Consider the following 23,797-nt stretch of genomic DNA (forward strand, 5'->3'; position numbering starts at 1 on the left):
TGTTGCTGTGAAAAAGTTCTACGGTGATGGAATATCTGTTGTATTTCTACATTCATTCAAGAATAGGTTCTACCAGACATTTTCAAACGGATCGATGTCTCGATTTTAATGTGTTTCATTCTTTGTGTTCCTCCAGGCCGGAGGATCGCAGGTAATCTTCACAAACCCTCTGGAGATCGTAAAGATCCGTCTGCAGGTGGCAGGAGAGATCACCACGGGGCCGAGGGTCAGCGCTCTGTCCGTCATCAAGGACCTCGGCTTCTTTGGGCTTTACAAGGTGGGAATCACTGTTCGGGTCAGAGGTGCATGTGTGGATCCGTGCACACGGTGCAACTGGACACTAACTGCTCATGTATTAGTAATGTAAGATGCATTTAGCATCACAGCACTGTTGTGGAGCTGTTGTACTTTATTATACCCACTGGCTGTCTGACCTTGTTTCTTTGCCACAAATCTTTCCTTTACGCCACACATGCATAAGAAATTAGTGTTGAAATTTAAAGTTTCATACTTATGACAGATGTTTATTGAAAAATGTCTTAGAGAAAAGGTGCATGAAGGATTAGTTCCCACAAAGTAGTGCAAATGTCATACAAAGTAAAAGTACAGATCCATAGTAGCCGGTTATGATGTAACCAAAAACAAAATACATTTTCTAACACGATTGTTTGTCCTCTCTAATAATTTATGCAGGATTGGAGAACAGAATGACACAATTCATTCCATAAAAAATGTAAATGTATTTTTCTCGTGTATACCATAACCTTCAGATCAGATTCATTGGATTGGAAACAAAACTGCTCTCCTGACACTGTCAGTGATACTGCAGAGTTGTCCGTGTTGTTTGTTCTACAGTGTAAAATCTTGTGATAGCTTATATGGGGGAATTTAAACACTGTGTCAATGGGAGCTATGACGACATAGCAGCCTCCTGGTTTCATGTCATTCTTCTTCACAAAACCCTACTACTTCATTTGTTTCAGCTCAACTAACTGAGCTTGGAGTTCATTCTGTCTTACCATGTTTGCTTTTGTTTTGTGTAATCAGGTGACACCTCTGCAGAGGCGGTAGAAATTAACTTTAAGCAGTTTTAAAAAAGTGATTTCACTACAATTTAACAGTTAAAGTATACAGTGTTTTGGTTTTCTGATGATACAAAGCTTAAAAGGCTGATATAGCCGTATTCAGTATTTAAATTTTTGTTTATTTAAATTAAGGGAAGACTCTGGGCAGCAACCCAGCACCAACTCTAAATTCAAACTAGATGTGTTGCCACTATTAGCTGACAAAGGTCTATATTGATGCTTTTGCATTTTCACTGGCCTCACACCTTCACTAAATCCATAATTTCCCACAACTATAAGCCATATGTGATTTTTCTATTAACCGTTGTACAATTATACATATTACCTTTCCCCACATCAGCTATCATTTAAATCAACAATTCCATGTGGTCTGCTTGAAAATTAGAAACGGCACAATTTATGCTAAAAGCTGTATTTAACCTTAATTGCCATAATTGGTATTTTTCATTGGCACGGGGCTAAAAATTACAGTGCACTGTTTGAACATATTAGGTTAGTGTGATATTATGTGCCCAGCACACTGTAAAGCAAGCGTGAAAGATTACAGTCATATCGGGAGCTAATACAGCAACATAGTTGTGTGTCAAAGAATATATTCTGTTCCTCAAACATTGGTCTGCGTAAGTGAAGGTGCCGACATTAGCAGCTTAACTGGCCTGACAAGGTCATTAGCCCTCAGGGTGAAATGGAGCATGTTTAATTGAATTACATAAATAAGTCCCAATGGAGCTTGGCAGGAGAGATTCTGCCTCAACTGTAAACACAATCAACTGTGAAAATGTCAATCTAATACCTGTGGTTACATTAATTAGTCGTGTTTTACATCTTGTTTAAGGTGATTGAAGTTTTTCGTGTGTGGCTGAATGTTTGTTGTCTTATTTCCAGGTAGCAAACTATTTTTCAGAGCTGATAGAGGCTTCCACTCGTAGGCCTTAGGCTTAGACTTTGTCTCCACATAAGTATCTAGTATCCACATGTGATCGGAGTTTGCTTCCCCTTCTGTATGGAAATAAACACGTGTCATTTCTGCTTGCAAAAAACAAATGTATTGTTGTTTTACATTGGCAGTAAAAATTGAAAAGAAGAAGAAATCACCATTTTGCCTGTTGTTGTTACCTGTTATCACACTTTATTGGGACACTGTTGCATGTAGCAAGTACCACTTACACAGCATATGTCAGAGGTCTGCCACTGTGTTCAGGACACAGTCACATTCATACTGCTAAAGGAGTGCAACCATACGTAACCCAGACCATTTCCAGATCTGGTCTGAGCAAAAGGATCTCTGTGCATCTTGGGTGCATTCACACTGGTACTTTGGGCTGTGAACCTGTGATCCGATCATTCAAGTTGCATGTAATGCCAGATGTTAAGAGGGCCCAGTTTTCCCAGGTTTATCTTAGTGTCCCTTCGTCTGCTGAAGTGACCACCTCTCAGCACAGACAACTTGGATGTAAAACCTTTCGGTTCACTTAACAAGGCTGTAAAAGAATGTGGGGTCTCCTCTTGTCTCTATCTACCTGCCAACCTGTTGCTGTGTTTGCGTGCTCACTCCTGGTAATTTATGACTATGTTGGAGTGTTTGTCCACATAACTACCGTCTCCATTCACCTATCTGTAAAAATACTGCTGAACGCTTTGTTGCCAATATGCATGGAGGTGAATGTGTTCATGCTCATGCACATACTTGATTCCCGTCGTCTCCTGGTGCATAGAGAGGAGACAAAGTGCATTGAGAAAGCCGTAGCGGTGGTGGTGGAGGGGAGGTGGAGAGGAGACGAGCTCCAGCCTGCAAGCCCCAGACGGGCTGGCTCCGGAGGGGCTGCACCCAGGCACAGAGCTGCCTTTGTCAGGGTAATTATCCTGACGCTCACCCTCTGCTGGAGCTACCGTTCGGTAGGGTGGCTGACACTCTAGCGCCACCATTCATTAGTGGGGGAAAGCTGTCACTGTAGGGACCCAGAGATGTTTCATGTTTGTAAAATTGCTGCATGTACGTTTAGTTATGCTGAACATTGCAGATTTGAGCTCTGTTTAAATAAGGATTTATCGAGATATTTACACATGTGCTGCTCTCAGCCTCAGCTCTGCCAGTGCGTTACCCAATGCAACACCGTTACCCTAATATTAAAGCTTCTAGTTCCAGTCCCTGTGACGCTTCTTGTCTGTCCTGCCTCGATAGAATCTCCAAGCTTTCAGCAGCCGCTCGGGCCCCAGCCAGGAGGGACAGGCAGACAAGAAGTGCCAGAGGAAAGAGAGGGAAAGAGATAGCCCAGGTATCTGCCAATCCTCAGTGTGTGTGTCTGTGTGTGTGTATGAAGGAACCAAAGGATTATCCCAAAGGAGTTAAATGAAGCCTGTCCAAAACAAGGAGACTCTGCCCAGCTCTTTAAACGCCTTCTGTTGATTGTAGTTGCTGTGTCAAAAAGGTGGCAGTGGGCCAACAGGTTTGAAATACAGCAGGGAACTCTATAGGCTTGATGATATAGTGTTGTTTACAGTGGCAGACAAGAAGCCATCTTCGTCAGCCAGTCTGTCTTTCTCTGCTTTTCCCTCTTTTTTTTATTTGATAGCTTTGCTGTCGGAGCCGCCCCCCCTCACCTGCTGCTGAGGACACTGACTGTCTGCATATGGAGAGACGTGATTTATCTGTCATGTTGTGGTCAATATTTCACTTTGCCTTAAGAGTTCCAGGAGTCTTTTGGAAGCAGTTTTATTGGCGGTGACATCAGTTGATGCTTGAATGCAGAGTTTCATTTTGTGGCTAAGAAGTAACAATCTGTCTTTACAGACTCCAGTCAGAAATCAAGGTTTGAATCTCTTGAGCCCCATCACTCTTTCTTTGCTCCCCTTTTTGTTTAGACTGCTCTTTGTTTTCTCTCTCTGAATGCTCAACTTTTAACCCAGTATTGTGACTTAAAGTGTCTCTATTCCCTCTGACTCTCTTTTCAGGGCTCCAAGGCTTGTTTTCTGCGGGACATCCCCTTCTCAGCTATCTACTTCCCTTGCTACGCCCACACCAAGGCTTACCTCACTGAGGAGGACGGAAGGATAGGGCCAGCCAAGATGCTGTTTGCTGGAGCTCTGGCAGGTAAAGTACTCCCATCCCAGTCTTTTTACTTCAGTATAAAAGGAATGATGGACACGTGTCAAGTTTAGAGGCTAGAAGTGGTTTCCAGATAACACTAGCAAACAAGAACTATCCTTGCAGGAGCCTGAGATAGAAATTCAAAGTACTTATTTGTGCTTTCTGACCACACTGTAAATGTACATACAAATAATGAAATGAGGAATTTGAAATTTGCCTGCTTGTTTGCTCTGTAAATACAGCAAATAAGCATTTCTTGTTTTACTACTCTGAATGAGTCATATGCTTCGTTGGAGCTGTTTATTCCAAATAAGTCAGTAGACATTCCTTCCATTTCTGTGCATCAAGAGAGGAGCTGTGAACACACATAATGTCATTATGAACTCTAAAGCAAGGCTTCTCAACTACATATGCATTAAAGGTGGAGTATGAGATTCTATTCGAATACACTTTCTGTCAAATTCAGAGAATATCTCTTCAAGGTCCGTTAATTTTCTGTTGTCTGTATGCATTGAAAAGTATGTGTTGTTGGTAGACAGCTCTGTCTCTGTAGATGGGACACAAATGTGGCTCTGCCCTAGTCTACACAACACTATTCCAGAGTAGTGTCCTGTGCACATTTAAGCTCTTGTACTGGAAAGGGAGAAAGGTAATGTAAGTGTGTCACAAGCTAATTATCTGACTATGCTTACTAGCTGACTACTAGCTAACCTTAACTCTTTCTCCAGAATCATTTAAATACAAATATTAGAAGTCATAGGACAGATGAAGACACCCATGTCCCTGTGAAGACATAAAATTGCAGTAGCAGATTTTATTGGCCACTGGCTATCAATGATGTACTGTTTTCACACCTACGGCAGATACAGAGCAACATGGTCATTCATTTGGGGCTTTGTGTTCTGACCTTCTATCAAATATTAGTCGAGTCTTTCCTCGTAGCTCTGTTTTTGGCTGCTAAATTTTGTTTGTCTGCTGTTTGGTCCTGGGCACATGTTTGTTTGTGTACACTGGGTTTTTAGGGCTTTTGTACTGACAACATCTGCCTGCTGCAGCTAAAACAACAGTGATTAGTGTAATAAAACAAACAGCTTCAGTTTGGAAAACCCAAATGAGCTGAAAGACTGAAGAACACTGCAGAGTTACTAGATTTGTTCTTTGTGGGTTCTTTGCTATGAGTGACCCATTTTACACGCAAGTCTTGCAATTCATTGTTTCCAATAAATACTGATTGCAGATGCTTTAAAGTAGTTTTGCACTGCGGGATCACCTCTTATTAGACTTTCCAAAATATTTAAAACTACATTACTAAAACCTCTTTCATCACTAAAACCGGTGTAACCTTTTCTTTCCCGTCATTACTGCTAGTCAGTGAGTCTCACGATGGCAAGTTTAATGCGGTTTTGAATTGTTAAAACTTAGTCTTGTCGTGTTTGTTCATAACTTGAAAAACACTGTTTTGGCTTTGAAAGTGTCTGATCATTCCAAGTGAGGCAGAAAGGCAAACAGCTCCAGCTCCTGATGCAACATGTAGAGTCTTGACATTCATGAAATGAAATCTTTGGTTGGGTCCCATTTTGAACCGAGTGTGAGAGCAGGTCTCACTCTGCTCCTGCTTCAGACCTCCATAGACCTTCAGTAACAGTAGCAGAGCGCCGAGTTTGGAAGCCAGGCAGCCTCTGACCGCAGGCTCCATGGCGGTAGCTGCTAATTAGAGCGCTCCTCAGTGATTGGGGACTGGGGTTTTGGAGCTGAGCTGCAGGGAAGCGCCTCAGATGCCTGCCAACCAGGCCAGCAGAGAGGCTTTCCAATCCTAAGTATTGTACGTGCACCCTCACACAAACATGTTTCTGCATTCTTCATGCATGTTCACTTTGCAGGGTGAGCAGTCCTGTCCTGTAGATCAGTCATTACAGTGAACAAGGAGACCAGGAGGAGCACAACATTCACTGATGACTTAACAACTTTATCCGCGGCATGAAAATATGATTTATCCGAAGTGGGGTTGTAATGCTAGATTAGACTGCCAAGTTAAAAAGCTGTAGAACATTTGCATAAAAGACTTAATATTTGTTTTGATTCCTCAGAGGCATGTCAGCGGCACTCTCTTTTTGACGCAGAGGCACGGCACGACATGGAAAAATCATAAATCCTGCCTCCCTCCTCCATTTTTACTCCGGTTTCCCACCACAAGACTGGCAGCCACGGCCCACAGGCTTAAACGAGCCTCATGACTTCTTTACTTTTTTCATTACTTCGACACATTTATCATCCCTCTTTCACATATATTTATCAGCCGTTGCAGCATTCTGGCAATTAGTGTTTTACAGTCAGCACAGGAAATTGAATTACACGCTCAGTTTGCGCAGCATTATTTTGCTAGGCATTACTCCGGTTTGTGAAGAACTTAGTGTTGGCCATCTCTAACTCGCATTAGCTCTTCATGTGAGAAGTAGCGGAGTGAGGGAATTTTTGGCTGAGCTGACGGGTGTAAGGAATATGCATATTGTTTAGTCTCACTGTTTGTCATTATTCTGACAACTACTGGCCAGATCGCCATGAAACATAGTAGGATTACTAATGGCTTCCAGACAGTAATGCCTAATATTTTGGACAAATCTCTTAAGTTTACTTCACCATGAGTGTCGGGCCACAGGACACTTTTGTTACTGACAGGCAAGCTAATGTTTTCATTTTAGCCGTGTATAGTTGAAACAGGCAGTTTATAGATTAGTCATGTGGCTGCTGCTGGTTTCAAGCTAAAACAGCCAAGAAGGAGAAGACTGTAAGCTAATAAGGTGAAATGGACAATGAATGATTAAGAATAATTGTGTAGCTTTATTCTGCTGAAGGAAACGCCTTCAGCATGTAGAGCTATTGTGTGAGAAATGCTCACAGGGCCTTTTTTTAATATGATTAAATACACAGAGATTGTAATTTTTATAAAACTAAAAATTTAAAATAATTTCTAGATCATGGCAAGTTGTTTTGAACATCAAGTAAAATACTAGATTTTTCATTGTTCTTTTGTCATTTTGTTTCTCATCTTTGTAATATTTTGTTTTGTTTTTGTTGTTTTTTGTCAGACTTCGTTTCGTGTTTTAATCGTTTTGTTCTCGTTTTTGTCGTTTTGTGTTTCCTTTTTGTCTCACTTGTGGTTTTTGTCTTCTTTTTGTCATTTTGTGTTTTGCTTTATTTGTTGTTTTGTGTGCCGTTTTTGTCGTTTGTCCATTTTTTGTCGCTTTGTAACTTTATAGTCAAACTTTTTGTCTCTTTTTGTTTTGTTTTCGCGTCGTTTGTCAAATTTTTTTGTTGTTTTGTGTCTCAGTTTTGTAATATTTTGTCTTGTTTTTGTTGTTTTTTTTGTCTGACTTTTGTCGTTTTGTGTTTCCTTTTTGTCTCGCTTGTGGTTTTTGTCTTATTTTTTGTCATTTTGTGTTTGCTTTATTTTTCATGCCGTTTTGTGTTTTTGTGTTTTTTGGTCATTTATCTTCTTTTTGTTGCTTTATAACTTTGTCTAACTTTTGTCTCTTTTTTGTTTTAGTTTGTGTTTGTCTCATTTTTTATGTTTTGTGTCTCATTTTCTCAATATTTTGTCTTCTTTTATTGTTTTTTTTAATCTTTTTTTAACCTAGCTTTTGTCGTTTTGATCGTGTAGTAAAATTAGTAAGGGTTAATGTGGCCCCTGAACTAAAATAAGTTTGGACACCCCTGCTCTAATGTCACCAGACCCAACAAAGAATGAACTCCACAAGACCTCTCTAAGTGTTCGGTGGTTTTAGGCACCAAGACATTAAGTCCTGGATGTTGTGGACTCTTCTCTCCGGCACATACCACAGATCTCAGCTCTTGGTCTTGTTCCTCAAACCAGCAGATCATCATTCTGCTGAAAAAAACACTGCCATGAAATGGTGTATAAGGTTTGTATAATATATTTGTCAAAGTAACATTCACACTATATGCCACTAGCCAAGGTTTCCCATTAGAGCCTTTACAGTTGTCTACCATCATCAAAGTCTTTCAGATCCTCACACTGTCCATTTTGTCCCGTTTCCATCACATCAACTTTAAGAACCGACTGTTCACTTGCCTGCCTAATATAGCCCGCCTCTTGAAAAGTGCCACTGTACCAAGATAATCAGTGTTATTGACTTCACCTCTCAGTGGTTGTTGTGGCGATCAGTGCATGTTTGGACATGACATTTGAAGACACACTGACCTCTGAGAACTGTGACTGCCATTTTTAAAAAGACATTTTTGGACACTCTGACTTTTAGACCTGTTATTTCTACACGTCTGGTCAGGCCATCAAGTTTCTTCCTTTTTTCTCTTTGAAGGGTTTTTGGAGAAAGTTGTTCTTTAAGGTTCAAACAGACTCCTGCACACTTTGTTTGACTGGTGAAGGTCTAGACATGAAACATTGCAGGTAAAGAATAACTTCTCCAAAGGAGCTGCACCAAAAAACACATTGCTCCAATTAACGCATTTTTGTAAGTTAGACTGTGCAGGAGTCTGTTTGAATCTTTTTGGATACGTTCATCCACTTTCCAGAGTGAGACAAATGCTGGTCTGATTGTAGAGCACCTTTCAACAAATTTGTTATATTCAGTTGTATAAGTAAAACTGATGTTTATTTAGTGAAATCAGTTAAGAAGAGGAATTAACCAACAAAATAATGTGTATGAGAAATGATCAGAGCTATAGGCCTTGCAGTTTGGGGCACTTCAAAATGACGCACCACACATACAGTTCAATACTGATCTAAACCTACTCAGATTTTAGCTAAGATGTGGCATTTTAGTGGAATGTCCATTATTTAATTTTATATTAAATGTAATGAAGCACGGAACCTGAAGAACAAAGTATAGATCGGTGTCCAAAAATCTTGACTGTATGTCAGACTCCTCCTCTCCTCTCCTCTCTCTCCTCTCCTCTCCTCTCTCTCTCTCCTCTCCTCTCTCTCTCCTCTCCCTTTCCCCGCCTGTGCCCTCCCTCCCGTTCATAGCCATCCCGCTCCCCTCCCCTCGCCCTCCCTTTACCCCTCTCCTCATCCCCTCCCTCCCCTCCCCCCTCCCTCCCCTCCCTCCCCCCTCCTCTCCTCTCCCTCCCCCTCCCCTCCCCTCCCCTCCCTCCTCTCCCTCCTCTCCTCTCTCTCCTCTCCTCTCCTCTCCTCTCCTCTCCTCTCCTCTCCTCTCCTCTCCTCTCCTCTCTCCTCTCCTTCTCTCCTCTCCTCTCTCACAGTGCAGGTGGTCATTCTCCGCCGGGTGCCAGTCTGCTACCTAATGCTGAGTTGATCAGGCTCGCTTGAATGCTCGTTTGGCCGTTACAAAAACCAAGAGTCAGAGTAAATCGCCAACGTGGGCAGTTGATGGTAATGACCGAGCCATCAATGATTGGCCCATTCATGGCTGAAGTGGATGTAGTGGGGGACTAGCAGTCACTCCCTTCAGTCAGCCAGTCACTCTCACCGGCACACGGGGCACAGTGTGCATTGCTCTCATTACCGTCCATTGTCTGGCCCCTTTCAAACGGCTCTAAGAAAAGTGGGAGAGAGGGGAAGAAGGAAGAAAAAAGGTAGAGATTAAATAATGGCCTGGATTGGTGGAAGTGATAGGAACTGGCCCCCACTTGTGTATAGTGTACGTACGCAGCGGCTGACTTACTGCAAGATGGTCAAGATCCAAGATGATGTGTTTTTTAAAAGTGGGAACAAAGAGCGCCTAAAACCACTCTATGGATGCAGATCGCTGGTGGCTGCTTTCTACAAATCACCTCATTTGTTGGGGCTGATTTTAAGTTTGTGCTCTATTTCCAACCAAACACGTTTCAACTGTTTAAAAAAAAAAAAAAGTATCACACGATCTGAACGGCTCTTGTATTTCTTCCCACAGGGATGCAGCGGCCTCTCTGGTGACCCGGCGGATGTGATCAAGACCAGGCTACAGGTGGCGGCGCGTGCAGGCCAGACCACCTACAGCGGCCTGGTGACTGCTTCTGGAAGATCCTCAGAGAAGAGGGGCCCCGGCCTTTTTTGGAAAGGAGCTGGAGGTACATTCATGTGATAAAAATACTGCAGACACCCACACAGTCTGATGTTTCCTCTTCTGTCAAGGTTCCAAATCTAAACGACAAAAAACTTTAAAAACATGTTAATTTGCTGCTTTCCTTCAACTATCTGCATCCTCACGAGATGAAGCTTTAGAGCAGCAGCGACTCCTTTGCAGACTTTTTTTGCCCCATGATTCAGCTCTTAGGTCTACAGTAAATCACTGGGGAGGTTGATATCCAGCTGAGAAAAGTGACTGCAGACTCACCCAGGCGCTTAAAGAAAAGCTTCTACACCTTTCTTCATATCTTCCTGGTGAAGAAACAGTTAAACATTTTTTATTAAAGCTATGCTTTGGAGGAAGAAAGCAGATCTGTCTATATTTTCATCTAGAAATGAGTTAGAAAAAATCTCGATCGTTGTTCAGTAAAGATAAAAACTGATTTTGTAATCTCTGGATGAAGGCTGAGCCGGTTGTTCACATATTAAAAATTTCAGTATGACTGAACAAAGCCTTTTATCAGGACCAGCCTCTGGCTTCTGGCATTTCTTCTGCTACAGTATTCATTGCATAGGTTACTCAAGAAATTTTATCTTGCAGGATTTTAACTGATGTTTACTTTTTAAATTTTTTAGAGCTAAACAGCAGTTTGTAATCTATAGGTATATTGTGTGGGTATCAGACACAAGATGTTATCAGCTCATCCTTTATCCCTCGTGTCGTCCTGTGGGTCAAAATTGACCCGTTTTAAAGTTTGAAAATGTGGAAAAAAGTTTTCAGAGTGAAACTTCTGATTGACCACATTTTCAACATTTTTGGGAAATCTTTGAACATTTTTTGTTGGAAATGTTAAAAGTGTTTCTTAAGAACATTCACAAAAAATCAACAAAATCCACCGAATTTTGCTGGATTTTGGTTGATTATTACTCATTTTTTGAAAAATTCGCAACAATTTTCTTGCCAAATTTGGGGGATTTTTTTAAAAATAAAACTTTTAAGGGAAACTTTTAAGGAATTATTGGAATTTTCTTCCTGATGGTTTTGCAAAATTTCAGAAATTTTGGGAATTTTTTGACTGAATTTTTGGATTTTTTTTCAGACAAGGGAAACATATTTTTGGTAAATGAGACAACAGGAGGGGGTTAAGTTCTGGAAGCTGCAAAGTCATGACCTTTGTGGATCAGATGCCCTTTCTCTTAAAGCCAACGTTAAGGTTTCAGCAGCTTCTTCTTACTGCTACTAGGTCACTGGATATTCTCTTTGACTGTTTTTTGGTAGTTACTAACCTCTGCATACTGGATCGACTGTTCTGGAGATGCTCTAATCCCAGTTAATATTTGTGGCGGATTTGGTGCACATTTACAGCCTTGTTTCATCGGCTTTTTAGCTGTTGTTGAAGATGCTCAGACTGATCCACTTGTGAGTGTTTGTGTTCATTTCAACGTTTCATGTGTTCCAGCTCGAGTGTTTCGATCCTCACCTCAGTTTGGAGTGACCCCTGCGTGACCTATGAGCTTCTGCAGCGTTGGTTCTACATCGACTTTGGAGGAACAGTAAAGTCTCTCTTTGCGGTCCTTCACATAGGCTCACACGGTGCTGTTCTCAACTTCATTTAATTCCTCTCTAAAACATAAAACAGTAAAAAAATAAAAAAGATGCTGGAATTTTCTTTTTCCTTTCTTTTTTTTTTTTTTTTTTGTTAAAACAGGCTCCCTTGCAGCTAGTTTCATCTCCTCTTATCAGAGGCCTGATCTCTGAAGAATAGGCATAATTTCATCATGCAGTAGTGTTCTGAGTCCTCCCTCCTCCACCGGGGGAGAAGGAAATGCCACACGACCAAAATAATTCCATGCACATTAGCTGACAGAACTGAAGCCCTCACTCAGAACTCTGGATGTGACAATTTTCACAAACTCGAGAGTTTTATATGCGCCGTGATCAGGGCAGACGGCACCATTTGACTTGTACATGTACTTTCCCCACTTTTGGGATTGAACAAACTCATTTTCCTTCCTCAGAATAGGTCACTGTCAGGAATAATTCACTCCTTTTCTGAAGCTTAAAAGGTGCGGTGGGGAATAGAGCTTGGTTGCTTCTTCTGACAGACAGCTGAGAGCGGTGCACAAGCACACTGGAAAAAATGCCTCTCTCAAACAAGAAAAAAAACTTATTTCAAAGACTTGTAACCTTGAAATAAGTGGAAAAAATCTGCCAACAGAACAAGTAAAAAATGGCTTGGTAAGATTTCTAGAAATAAGATGTAATATTTAGAATCTTTGAGATCTTAAAATTAGCTGGAAAAACTTATTTTAAGCTCTTATTTTACCAGGATTGTCAAGCTTAGGTGTCTTAGCCCTCCTGTTGTCCTCATTTACAGCACCAAAAATATTGTTTCCTTGTCTGAAAAAAATCCCAAATTCAGCCAAAAAAATCCCCAAATTTATAAAAATTTGCAAAACCTTCAGGAAAAAAATTCCTTAAAACTTTCCCTTAAAAGTTTTATTTTGAAAAAAATCCCCAAATTTGGCAAGAATAAAAAATGTAAAAAGAAATTGGAAATATTTCAAAAAATGAGTAAAAATCTTCCAAAAAAATCCTAAAATATCTAAAGTGATTCCATATGTATCAGTAAAACGTCTGATATTAGCTGGATTTTGGTTGATTTTTTTCTGAATGTTCTTAAAGAAACATCTTTTTTTAACAATTCTTTTTTTCCATCAAAAAAAAAATGTTCAAAAACTTCCCAAAAACTGTTGAAATGTGGAAGTTTTCACTGTGAAAATATTATTTTCCCCACATTTTCAAACTTTAAAACGGGTCAACTTGACCCACAGGATGAACAGGAAAAACAAGATCATTTCAAGATTGTTTGACTTAACAAGATATTCAAGATGCGTTGTCTTAAAACAAGTCCCTCCATCTTGCTGAAATGTCATCTATTCAGTGAATTTATCTTAAGCAGGATGAGACATTTTGACTAAAAATAAAACAAACAGACTTGGTAAGATTTTTGAGTTTTTGCAGTGCATGTATGTGTCAGACGGATCGTTACTTTTCCGTGTAGCACCCGTCTCTCCTGAAGACTCGGTGACACAAAATGAAGTGCAGATCCAGTGAATATTCAGTGCGGTTTTGGACCGAGCTGAATCTGTGCTCCTTTGCTGTCTGTGTTGGCAGCGAATCACAAAGCTCAGCGTGAGGGATTTGATTCAGCTTGCCTCTCAATGTTGAACTGTTCCACTTTTGATCTCTACTTACGATGTTTATTTCTTGCGGGTTCAGTGCGATAATATTAATTTAAGATTCGATGATGGTGATAATAAAGCTCCTGCCTGTTCACAGTTTGCACTATGTGGTTCCACCTTTTTCTATCGCCTTTCACCTCCCTCCTGCTTCCTCCTCCTTCTCTTCTCTCCTTTCTCTCTCCACACACCACAGAAAGCCGGCTGGCTCGGAGCCCACCCCCAAGTCTCGGATCAGCCTGCCGGCGCCCAACCCCGACCACATCGGAGGCTTCAGGTTGGCCGTGGCCACATTCGCTGGCATCGAGAGCAAGTTTGGACTCCATCTCCCACGCTACACGGCGGCCCCCTCCGGTGTAAGCACCCCATAAGCCTCCATGAGTGGGGGTAAGTCAAAGAGAGGGTTTAAGTGTTTTCCATGTATTAAAGCACTGAGAGACATCCACTGGTCCATTCTGTTTGTATAGCACTTCAAGTTATTTATTTAAAGCTACTGTTTTCTCCCTTCTATTTATTGTATGTAGAGTCTATATATTCTTCACACTGTTTTTGTCTAACAGTTGTATTATATTAGTTTGTTTTTCGTACAACATTCACACAAAAGGCAGCAGAAGGGCTTGTAGAGACACACTTTGCTCTTTATTGTTTGAAGTAATACAATCAATGACTACTTACTGTTGCAGCTTTTTCCAGTGTCTTCCATTTGTTGCTTTGTAATCAAAAGCACATTATTCATATCATCGCATAGCCGGCAAACAAAGACAGATCATGAATGTGGCGCTACCGTATGTGTGAAAAACCCAGAGACATATTTTCATATCTATATGGCCATTTCATAGATCCAGAGTTGTGTAGATTTGATCAAATGTATCCACATGAATATGACCAAAAAGTACTTGAATGTAAAGAAACACTGTAACATTCTGATTGTACATGATGTTTACTGTTGTAAGATGTGTGTTTGTAGGTTTAAATGTATGCAGATGTGTAAATATCTGAAAGAAACCGCTGCAATTCTGCGGTGTGTAACGTCTGAGTATTTAAATTTACACAGGACAGAGAATGTAGGAGTTGCATATGGTGTGAAATAATCGTGCCTTACTGTACGTATGGCAGCAACATGTGTACCGAGAATAAAGAGAAACTTATATTAGTAACATTCACGTCTGCTGCAGTTTTTATTTTTGTTTTTTTTCCCTCTTTGGACACAACGTAGAAAAGCAGGAGAGCAGTTCATTGGCTATGCTTTAATAGTAAACATAGCAGGTTTAACAGCCATCACTCTGAGTTACAATATACCTCTTGTTACAGTTCAGTAAAGAATATACATGAAGCTCTCATTCAGTAACAGAAGACAAAGTGCCCAAAACCACACTTGATTCCAACATACCGACTGAAACACTAACATAAAGCAGCAACAACGCCCCACGTGTGATAACGTCACCATATTAACTCCATGTTTCTGCATTGGGAATATTTTAGGAATGTGTCGCATGCAGGCTTAAATACAGAGAAAAGAAGCACAACATAAAGTGAACATGACTCGTAAACATGACTAGTCTATGGACCCTGCTTTATTTTTACGGTAGTGCAAAGCATTGTTACAGTACACATATCTTCATAAGGCTATAAGATCGCCACTCTTTATATACCGTAGGCTCACGAGTTGCAAGAAACACATCACCTGAAGTCATAAATTGAATAAATAAAGGAGGACAAATCAGTTGTTTTTACCCATTCATGGACAGTCTGCATTTACAGGAGAGCAAATGCAAAACACAACGAAAGCGTTGCTTTGTTCGCAGCAGACGGGAACATGTGGATAAAAGGTGGAGAACTGAAATGAAACTGAGTGAGGAGCACATGCTACAGTGACACCAATAAAAGCACACCAGCTCTCTGATTCCCTCCACTTTGGTTTTTGGAGTCCTTTTCTATGAAGCCAGCTCCATAGGCCCCTCCTCCTCACCGTCCGCCCGGTTGGCACGAATCTCCACCAGGGTCCGACCGAAACGCGCCCAGTCGTCAGTGTGGGCCACCGAAAGCTGGAGGAATCATCAGAAACACAAGGACACGGTGTTATATAAGATATCAACACATCTGGATGTTTGTAACAAACCCCAGTTCTGTGGAATTGAAGAAGAACATTAAGGCTGCAATCAGACCAACAATAGGCTGGTTTACACTGCAGGATCCTGCATGCGGTTATAGAAGCTCGTTGTTTGGGGCGAAAAAAGTATCCACTGCAAGGCTGGTACTTTCCTTAGCAGATCTGAAAATCTGCTATGTAGATCTCAATGCTGATTGGTTAAACTTGGAGAAGACAAATGCTTATTGGTTAAATTCAAAAGAGCACAAGCGACATTTTTCTACCTTCTTAACCATCATGTTGTCCTGTGGGTCAAATTGACCCGTTTTAAAGTTTTTCACAGTAAACTTCTGTTGTCCACATTTCAACATTTTTTTTGTCACATTTTGAACGACATACTAAACTATGACGTTTTTTGTGATATTTTGGACGACACACTAAACTAGAAAAGCACTCGGAGAGCGCAGACCTCCGCCAGGCCATCTGTCTGTCTGTTTGCCTGTTAACAGCATAACTCAAAAAGTCATGGATGGATTTTCACCAAATTTTTACAGGATGTCCGGAAGAGCAAAAGTAACAATCAATTCGATTTTGGAGGTGATCCAGATCACCGTCTGGATCCAGGATTTTTTTGAAGGACTCTGTACAATTGAGAGATGGCCGCCAGGCCTCCAAAATCTAATCGATTGTTACTTTTGCTCTTCTGGGCATTCTGTAAAAATTTGGTGAAAATCAACCCATAACTTTTTGAGTTATGCTGTTAACAGACAAACAGGCAGACAGACAGACAGACAAACAAACTCCGATGATTACATAACCTCCTGGTGGAGGTAATAATTATGATGCAGGGCTGCCAACTTGTGGCCAGACCTGAGAGTGAGACTTGTTTTGTGCAGGATGCTGACAAGGGATCTTGGGGCCCTACCCCAGAAAATTTTGAAAATTATTTATCCTATTTCCTGCATTCTGGTGTAATTTGAGCATTTTGTCTGTCAAAATCTTATTATAGAGATAGCATTAAGAGATAATAAAAAAAACATTGAGCTTAAAAAAAAAACAGAGCAAAGACAGGCAGTATTGAAAATGGTTCTTCATGTAAAATATGGATGAAAGTTCTTTGGCTGGATGAGCACAACACATTTCAGTATTTTCCATAAATATATGCATAAGTGTAACCACTTATGCATATATTTATTGGAGGATTTTAATGCACACACTCAACAGCTTCAAGTTGACCACATCAGTCAACTAAACAATAAAAAGTGCTGAAGCAAAAACAACATCTTCATAACTTAAATTACTCATTCACTGAACAGAATTACAATCAGACATTAAACTCTCTATTAAATGTCAAAACAATCCATGTGACTCTAAAAACTCAACAGCTTTACAAACTGTAAGACTAAACTCTCCACAAGGATCCAAAATAAGTTGGACTTCTACATGAGAGCTTTAATTATTCTTCATCTACTTCTTGAAAAGTTTAGTCAATAAAAAAGAAAAATATTTTCAGCTGAACTAAAGACAGACTTTGTGGTTTTTCTGCTCACATGTTGTGTTGTTGTAAACTTACTCTTTCAAATAAATAGCCTCCTAACCCCCTGGAAACCAGCCTTTGTCCTGTTTTTGTGTCGCTCCTCGGCAACCCTACATGGTTGTAATGTTTTTCGAGCAACACACCATACTATGACGTTTTTACAATGATGGTTCTACTATGGAACCAGTTTGACATGTTCAGGCGTTTTATGTGTGAAAACTCAGAGACTTCAGGTATCAGAAGGTGGTTTTCAGCTTTCTTTGTTAACTTTCTGCTTCAACTTTAAACTAAGGCTGAATCCCAAACGGCCCCCTACACACTCCCCCTCCACTACCGAGTGTCACTGCAAAAGAAGTCACACTTGCAGCTGTGGAGGGCACCTATTATTGAAGGGGGAGGGTATAAATACGATCGTCAGGAATGGGATGCCCTGTCGCCTCACCGGAAAACGGAAGACGTCATCGCCATGGTAACATAAAGACGCCTACTGTGCATGGCTGTAGCGCTGTGGCACAGGTTGCAACTAACAAGGATCGCTGCTGCTTCCAGAAGATGAAAGCGTCCCACTTCTTTTTCACTCACGTTTTCCAATCCTATTATCTGGCATTTCAAATCCAACAAATGAATGAATGAATAAATTAATTCTGTCAGTTGTGTTCAAATTTTAAGGTGTCAGGGGGTGCACAATTAAATCAAACGTCAGCAGAGAAGAAGATTTGTTTCTTTTGATTTATCTTTTTACACCACTCTTTTTGTGATGTTCTGTCAGTGTGAAAAAGGCGTGGGAGAAATAATGGACGCATGTGGAACTTACATCGATATGTTGTTTCCTCCTCCATTTCGACGTTGCACTTCCTGAAAAAGTTGTCCAGAGTGAGCATCGATGCAGACTCGCTATTTAAGGGCTGAACAGTCCACTCCCCCTCTGCACTACACGGTTTGGGACGGCCCTTAATATGGAGGACCCTCCGCGGGAACACGCAAACGGAGGGGTAGTGTGTAGGGATAGTGTGTAGGGGGCGGTTTGGGATTCAGCCTAAATTTACTTCACTAAGGGGCCGTTTATACGAGGACCATCCTAACAGAAAACGCAAAAGTGGCGTCTTGTCATTTCACATTTAGACGAGCGGTTTTGAAGGAAATCTGCGTATATACGGTGACTCTATAGTGTGTGGAATTCGATTGGATATGCATGCCAGGCAGCTGGGTGGCGCTGTGATAAAACTCTGCCATGTCTACGCACATGCTTACTATCTCCCTTTTCGGATCTCCGCCGCGGTAAATGTTCATGAATGGAATCTGTACAGATTCTGTACGTTTGTTGGTACGACTCCTGTAGTGTACATAGAGCTGCCAGAGTTGCTTGAAGGTAGGAAGGATGGAAATAATCACACATCTTTGTTTACGTCCTTGTACCGGCCGGCAAACCAAAGCACGTAAGTGACGTAATCGCGTACGCGACGTGGTCAGATCTCGGCAAAGTTTTGCGTTTTGCTGTTTAGACGGAAACGTAACGGCGGAGCGTTTTCTACTTTTCCACTCTGGAGGCCGGTTTCAAATTTTTGCGTTTTCAAGCCCCCAAAACGCCGTCCTCGTATAAACGGTAGGGTGTTTTGTTGAAATATTTTGCCGTTTTCACCTGCAAGTGTCCTCGTGTAAACGGCCCCTCAGTCAGCCCTCTGGACTTCCAGTAAGCTGTGTTCCTATTGGCTGTCCAGGTGGCTGCTTGGTGTTATCAGGAACACCTGAGCAGCTCAGTGTCTTCCTGCTTTATGTCTGCAGTCAAACATTTCCTCTTCTTCTCTTTACCACTGAACCGGGTTTCGCTCTGTTGCTTTAGTTTGTTCTTTAGGAGTTGGCTTGTAGCTTCCAGCAGTAAAATCGTCTTTAATGTGTTTCTTGGTGTGTTGTAGGGCTTTGTACTGGATAGTTGTCTTGGTAAATGTGGTTCTTTTGCCACAGTTAGCACATGGTGCTAATGTGTGCAGTGATTAGTGGATTTGGTGCAGCTGAGTTGTGTCTTTATGTTGGCTGTAGTGAGTCTTTAGAGGTTTTTGGTCAGACACATTCTGTATTCTTGTTTGTGAACCAACGTTGGTTGTCCAGAAGGTAAGAGTTCCTGTCCTGATTCTCTGTTTAAAGAGGTTCTCTGGTAGGCTGCAGGAGACTTTAGTGTTTGGGTTGTGCTAGTTTGGTTTTTGTACGGTTTCATTTGGATGACTATCTTGAGGCCCCTCCATGTGGTTTAGTGAGGTTTTCTGTAATAGTTCTACAAAGCAACCTGCAGCAGAAGAGACTTTGAGAGATTTTAGGAAGGTCTGGAGACCAGACTTTAGAGCAGCAGAAACATTTGTCAGTAGTTTGAGCAGGAGAAGGTGAGCTTCAGAGTAAAAATGAGAAGGAAACCTTCTTGTCCCGTGTGGTGAGGTCCTGTACCAAGAGTTTTAACAGGTTGTGAAGAGTCTGTAGTTCTTTGGTCTGAAAGCACCAGAAGAGTTGACTGATTAAAGGAGAAAACAGGAGATATTGTTGGTTCTTCTGTTGCTCTGCAGTTTCCTTAGACTGAATATCAAGTTTCTTTGTTAAATGATTTACTGTGTGAGCCCAAGAAGACTTCAATAAACTCCCTCCATCCCCTGAACACAACATATTTTATTACCATGTTAAAAATTGTTTTTAAATGTTTTTGAGTTTTAATCATGGTTTTAGCACATTTTTTTTCTCTTTGCTTGTTCAGTTTTGTTGTCTGTGTGAAAGGTTCTAAACAAATAAAGTTGAATTGATAAACTGAATAACTCATGACTGTGACAACAGAAGTATTTTTATTGTGATTTGAGATTTTTTCATTAAGGTTAAAATCTTGACAGAAAAGATTTAAGAAATAAATTACATTAAGAAAGCAATTAAATCAAAGGGAAAAAATATTACAATAAAACTTTTAAAAAGAATTAAACATTAAATACAATTAAAATATATTAAACAGACAAAATATTTAATTAGATAATTAAACAGAAGATACCAAACATGCAATTATGAAATGAAACATTTTATACAAAAATATTAAACATTAAAAGATTAAATATTTCAGGTAATTAAACATTTAAAAATACAATTAAATAAGAATATTAAACATTAAAAACACAAAACATTTAATTACTTTATTAGACCTTTAAAAAGACAAAACATTTAATTTAAAAATTAAATGTTTAATTAGAAAATTAAATCTTAAAGACAAAACTTTAAATAGGAATTAAACAGAAACTACAATGAAGCATTTAAAAAGAAAATTAAACATTAAAAGGTGGTAAAAACATTTAACCCATAAGAACCCACAGTGACACCAGTGTAACAAGCACTTTGAGTGCCCCAGTCTATGTGGTCCACTCGGTCTGTGGTATATCCCACATAATTTTCCTTTAAGGAAAAATGGGTCTGGGTTCTTACAGGTTAAAAACAAAAACCTTAAAGATTTAATCTAAAAATTAAACATTGCTAAAGACAAGGATTACATTAAAAAGAAAAGAATAAAAGGTGAGAGAAGAATCAAACTAAAGACAAAACATTTGAAAAGACACCAGTTAGACTTTAGAAGATCAAATTAAACAGAAGAGACGATAAAATGATCAAAAAGAGTAAAAACATACAAAGGTCTTAAAGCGTTTTGTAGTCTGAAATGAAAATATCAAGTTGTTTCTTAAAACATTTCCTCTTTCTATGTTCTTGGTTTGACTGTGGACAGATTTACTAAGAACTCATTTCAGAAAACTGCTTTCCAGATAAAGTGGACTAGTATTTGAAGGCATCAATCAAACTAATGTTACCTTCTGATCTCCACAAACTTTACTGTTGAGTGAAGAGAATCAAAGTTTGTTCAGAATTTCTAAAAAACCCACAGATGAAGGTCTGAGAAGAACTCAGATGGATGGTCTAAATGTGAAAGCAAGACTCATGGTCACAAGTTTTAAGGCTTCTGTTAACTAGAAAGTTCAAACTAACACAGAAGTACTGAGAAACTTTTAAAACTTCAGTCCTCAGACTGTTTGAAGGTTCAAACTAACAGCCATCTACTCAGGAACTTTCAAGATTTTAGTCCTCAGACTGTTTGAAGGTTCAAACTAACAGGGATCTACTCAGGAACTTAGAAGATATCAGCCCTCAGACTGTCTGAAAGTTGAATCTAACAGAGATCTACTGTGGGACTTAGAAAATTTCAGCCCTCAGACTGTGTGAAAGCTCAGGTCCTGAGGACTCGGGAGGTGTGGAGGCTTTGGAAAGTCTTGGAATCAAAGGTTCAACCCTCCAGCACAAAGGCTGAAGTCCAACCTCCTGAGAAAAATGGTCAAGACAAGACTCGAGTTAAAAAAAACAAAAACAAAAAAAAAAAAATAGATGATAAATGCGCAAAAAAAGAAAAATTAGTATCTAAGCGAGTAGCTCAGGGTCTAAGAAGTGAGACTACCAAGCAGAAGGTAGTAGGTTCAAGACCCACCACTGGCAGTTTTCTTTGTCTTTGTCAGGATTTTCAAAAAATTTAAGAAGAGCCTGGTCTTGAACCGGCGACCTGCAGCGCCACAGGACTATCCTTAACTCACTGAGCTACAGATCAGATAAAAAATAAATAATTTCGTCGTCCCTTTGACATTGTAGTTTCCAAGTGACCACATGGGTGGAGCCAAGGCGGAGTCTGGGTGGAGTCAGGGCAGAGAGTAGGAGGGGAGGTGGGTGGCAGTCTCCCCGTCTACCCCCCCACCTCCCCCCACTGCCCCCCTCTACTCCCCCACCTTCCCCCACCGCCCACCACACCTTCCCCCGCCTGACGAGTTTTTCGAAAACTCGAGTCTCGTGGGTTTCCCGAGTTTCTGGAGTTCCCACCAGGTCGAAGGCAGAAGAACTTGTCATGAAGAGGTGTTGAAGTCGGTGAGGATGGAGTGACTTAACAGTGACTAGAAGGAAAACGACTGGAAGAGCAGGTCTTTAACCACCATCAATAAAGTCCATGGAGTCAGCTCCAGAGAAATGAAGGGAGGTCAACTTTTATCAACCTCCATCCAGACGTTCAACTTGATATCTTTACTTTGAGATTTTTAGTCCCATAAACCTTTAGTATCATACTTTATTATCATTTATTAGGAATTTAATGGAATCCACCGGCAGATTTAGGTTTTGTTGAGAAACTTTATTCTTGTCGTCATGGAACTCCAGTATTTAAAACTGTTCCTTCTATTTGACCTCATGTTTATTAGTTTTAGTGGAGAAAGTTACTTTAATTGTCGATTAGTCTCTTAAAAAACAAATAATAAATTGGATTAAAGGGGTTTAAATTTCTTACTTTGTCATATTTTAAATATGACAAAAAATATTTTTTAAAAAAGCATCTTGAGACAATTTGACCTGTAAGTGGCACTATATAAATAAAATTGAATATAAATTGTACGTATCTTGTAATGTTGAAGTAATTCAGCCATATATGTTGGAAAACGCATTTTCTTTGTCCATTAATCTGTTACTTGTTTTCTCCAGGAATTCATTTCTTGTTTTGGTTTATAAAATGCCAAACCCAAATAAACTATATTGCCAAAAGTATTCGCTCACCTGCCTTGACTCGCATATGAAAGTAGTGACATCCCATTCCTAATCCAAAGGGTTCAATATGACGTCGGTCCACCCTTTGCAGCTATAACAGCTTCAACTCTTCTGGGAAGGCTGTCCACAAGGTTTAGGAGAGTGTTTATGGGAATTTTTGACCATTCTTCCAGAAGCGCATTTGTGAGGTCACACACTGATGTTGGACCAGAAGGCCTGGCTCTCTGTCTCTGCTCTAATTCATCCCAAAGGTGTTCTATTGGATTGAGGTCAGGACTCTGTGCAGGCCAGTTAAGTTCATCCACACCAGACTCTGTCATCCATGTCTTTATGAATCTTGCTTTGTGCACTGGTGCACAGTCATGTTGGAAGAGGAAAGGGCCAACTCCAAACTGTTCCCACAAAGTTGGGAGCATGGAATTGTCCAAAATGTCTTGGTATGCTGAAGCATTCAGATTTCCTTTCACTGGAACTAAGGGGCCAAGCCCAGCTCCTGAAAAACAACCCCACACCATAATCCCCCCTCCACCAAACTTTACACTTGGCACAATGCAGTCTTACAAGTATCGTTCTCCTGGCAACCGCCAAACCCAGGCTGGTCCATCAGATTGCCAGATGGAGAAGCGCGATTGGTCACTCCAGAGAACTCCACTGCTCTAGAGTCCAGTGGTGGCGTGCTTTACACCACTGCAATCCACGCTTTGCATTGCACTTGGTGACATATGGTTTGGATGCAGCTGCTCAACCATGGAAATCCATTCCATGAAGCTCTCTGTGCATTGTTCTTGAGCTAATCTGAAGGCCACATGAAGTTTGAAGGTCTGTAGCGATTGATTCTGCAGAAAGTTGGTGACCTCTTGGCACTATGCGCCTCAGCATCCGCTGATCCCGCTCCGTCAGTTTACGTGGCCGACCACTTGGTGGCTGAGCTGCTGTCATTCCCACACACTTCCACTTTCTTATAATACAGATGACAGTTGACTGTGGAATATTTAGGAGTGAGGAAATGTCACCACTGGATTTGTTGCACAGGTGGCATCCTATCACAGTTCCATGCTGGAATTCACTGAGCTCCTGAGAGCGACCCATTCTTCCACAAATGTTTGTAAAAGCAGTCTGCATGCCT

The 23,797-nt window shown here is 40.6% G+C and overlaps 2 protein-coding genes across 2 annotated transcripts in view; one reads left to right on the forward strand and one right to left on the reverse strand.

The window, feature by feature from the left end:
• Positions 1 to 14,621, forward strand: part of LOC110955551 (electrogenic aspartate/glutamate antiporter SLC25A13, mitochondrial) — a 51,521-nt gene extending 36,900 nt beyond the window's left edge. The window contains 6 exon segments of the mRNA XM_051955074.1: positions 137 to 277; positions 4,038 to 4,181; positions 10,065 to 10,221; positions 11,680 to 11,717; positions 11,720 to 11,778; positions 13,659 to 14,621. Of these exon segments, the coding sequence (XP_051811034.1) occupies positions 137 to 277; positions 4,038 to 4,181; positions 10,065 to 10,221; positions 11,680 to 11,717; positions 11,720 to 11,778; positions 13,659 to 13,929 (810 nt within the window). The 3' untranslated portion in view covers positions 13,930 to 14,621.
• A 73-nt stretch (positions 14,622 to 14,694) lies between these two features.
• LOC110964784 (cytoplasmic dynein 1 intermediate chain 1) overlaps positions 14,695 to 23,797 on the reverse strand; it is a 63,271-nt gene continuing 54,168 nt past the window's right edge. Inside the window, 1 exon segment of the mRNA XM_051955073.1 lies at positions 14,695 to 15,507. Within this exon segment, the coding sequence (XP_051811033.1) occupies positions 15,397 to 15,507 (111 nt within the window). The 3' untranslated portion in view covers positions 14,695 to 15,396.

Source organism: Acanthochromis polyacanthus, chromosome 11, assembly GCF_021347895.1.
Source record: "Acanthochromis polyacanthus isolate Apoly-LR-REF ecotype Palm Island chromosome 11, KAUST_Apoly_ChrSc, whole genome shotgun sequence".
Lineage (NCBI taxonomy): Eukaryota > Metazoa > Chordata > Actinopteri > Pomacentridae > Acanthochromis > Acanthochromis polyacanthus.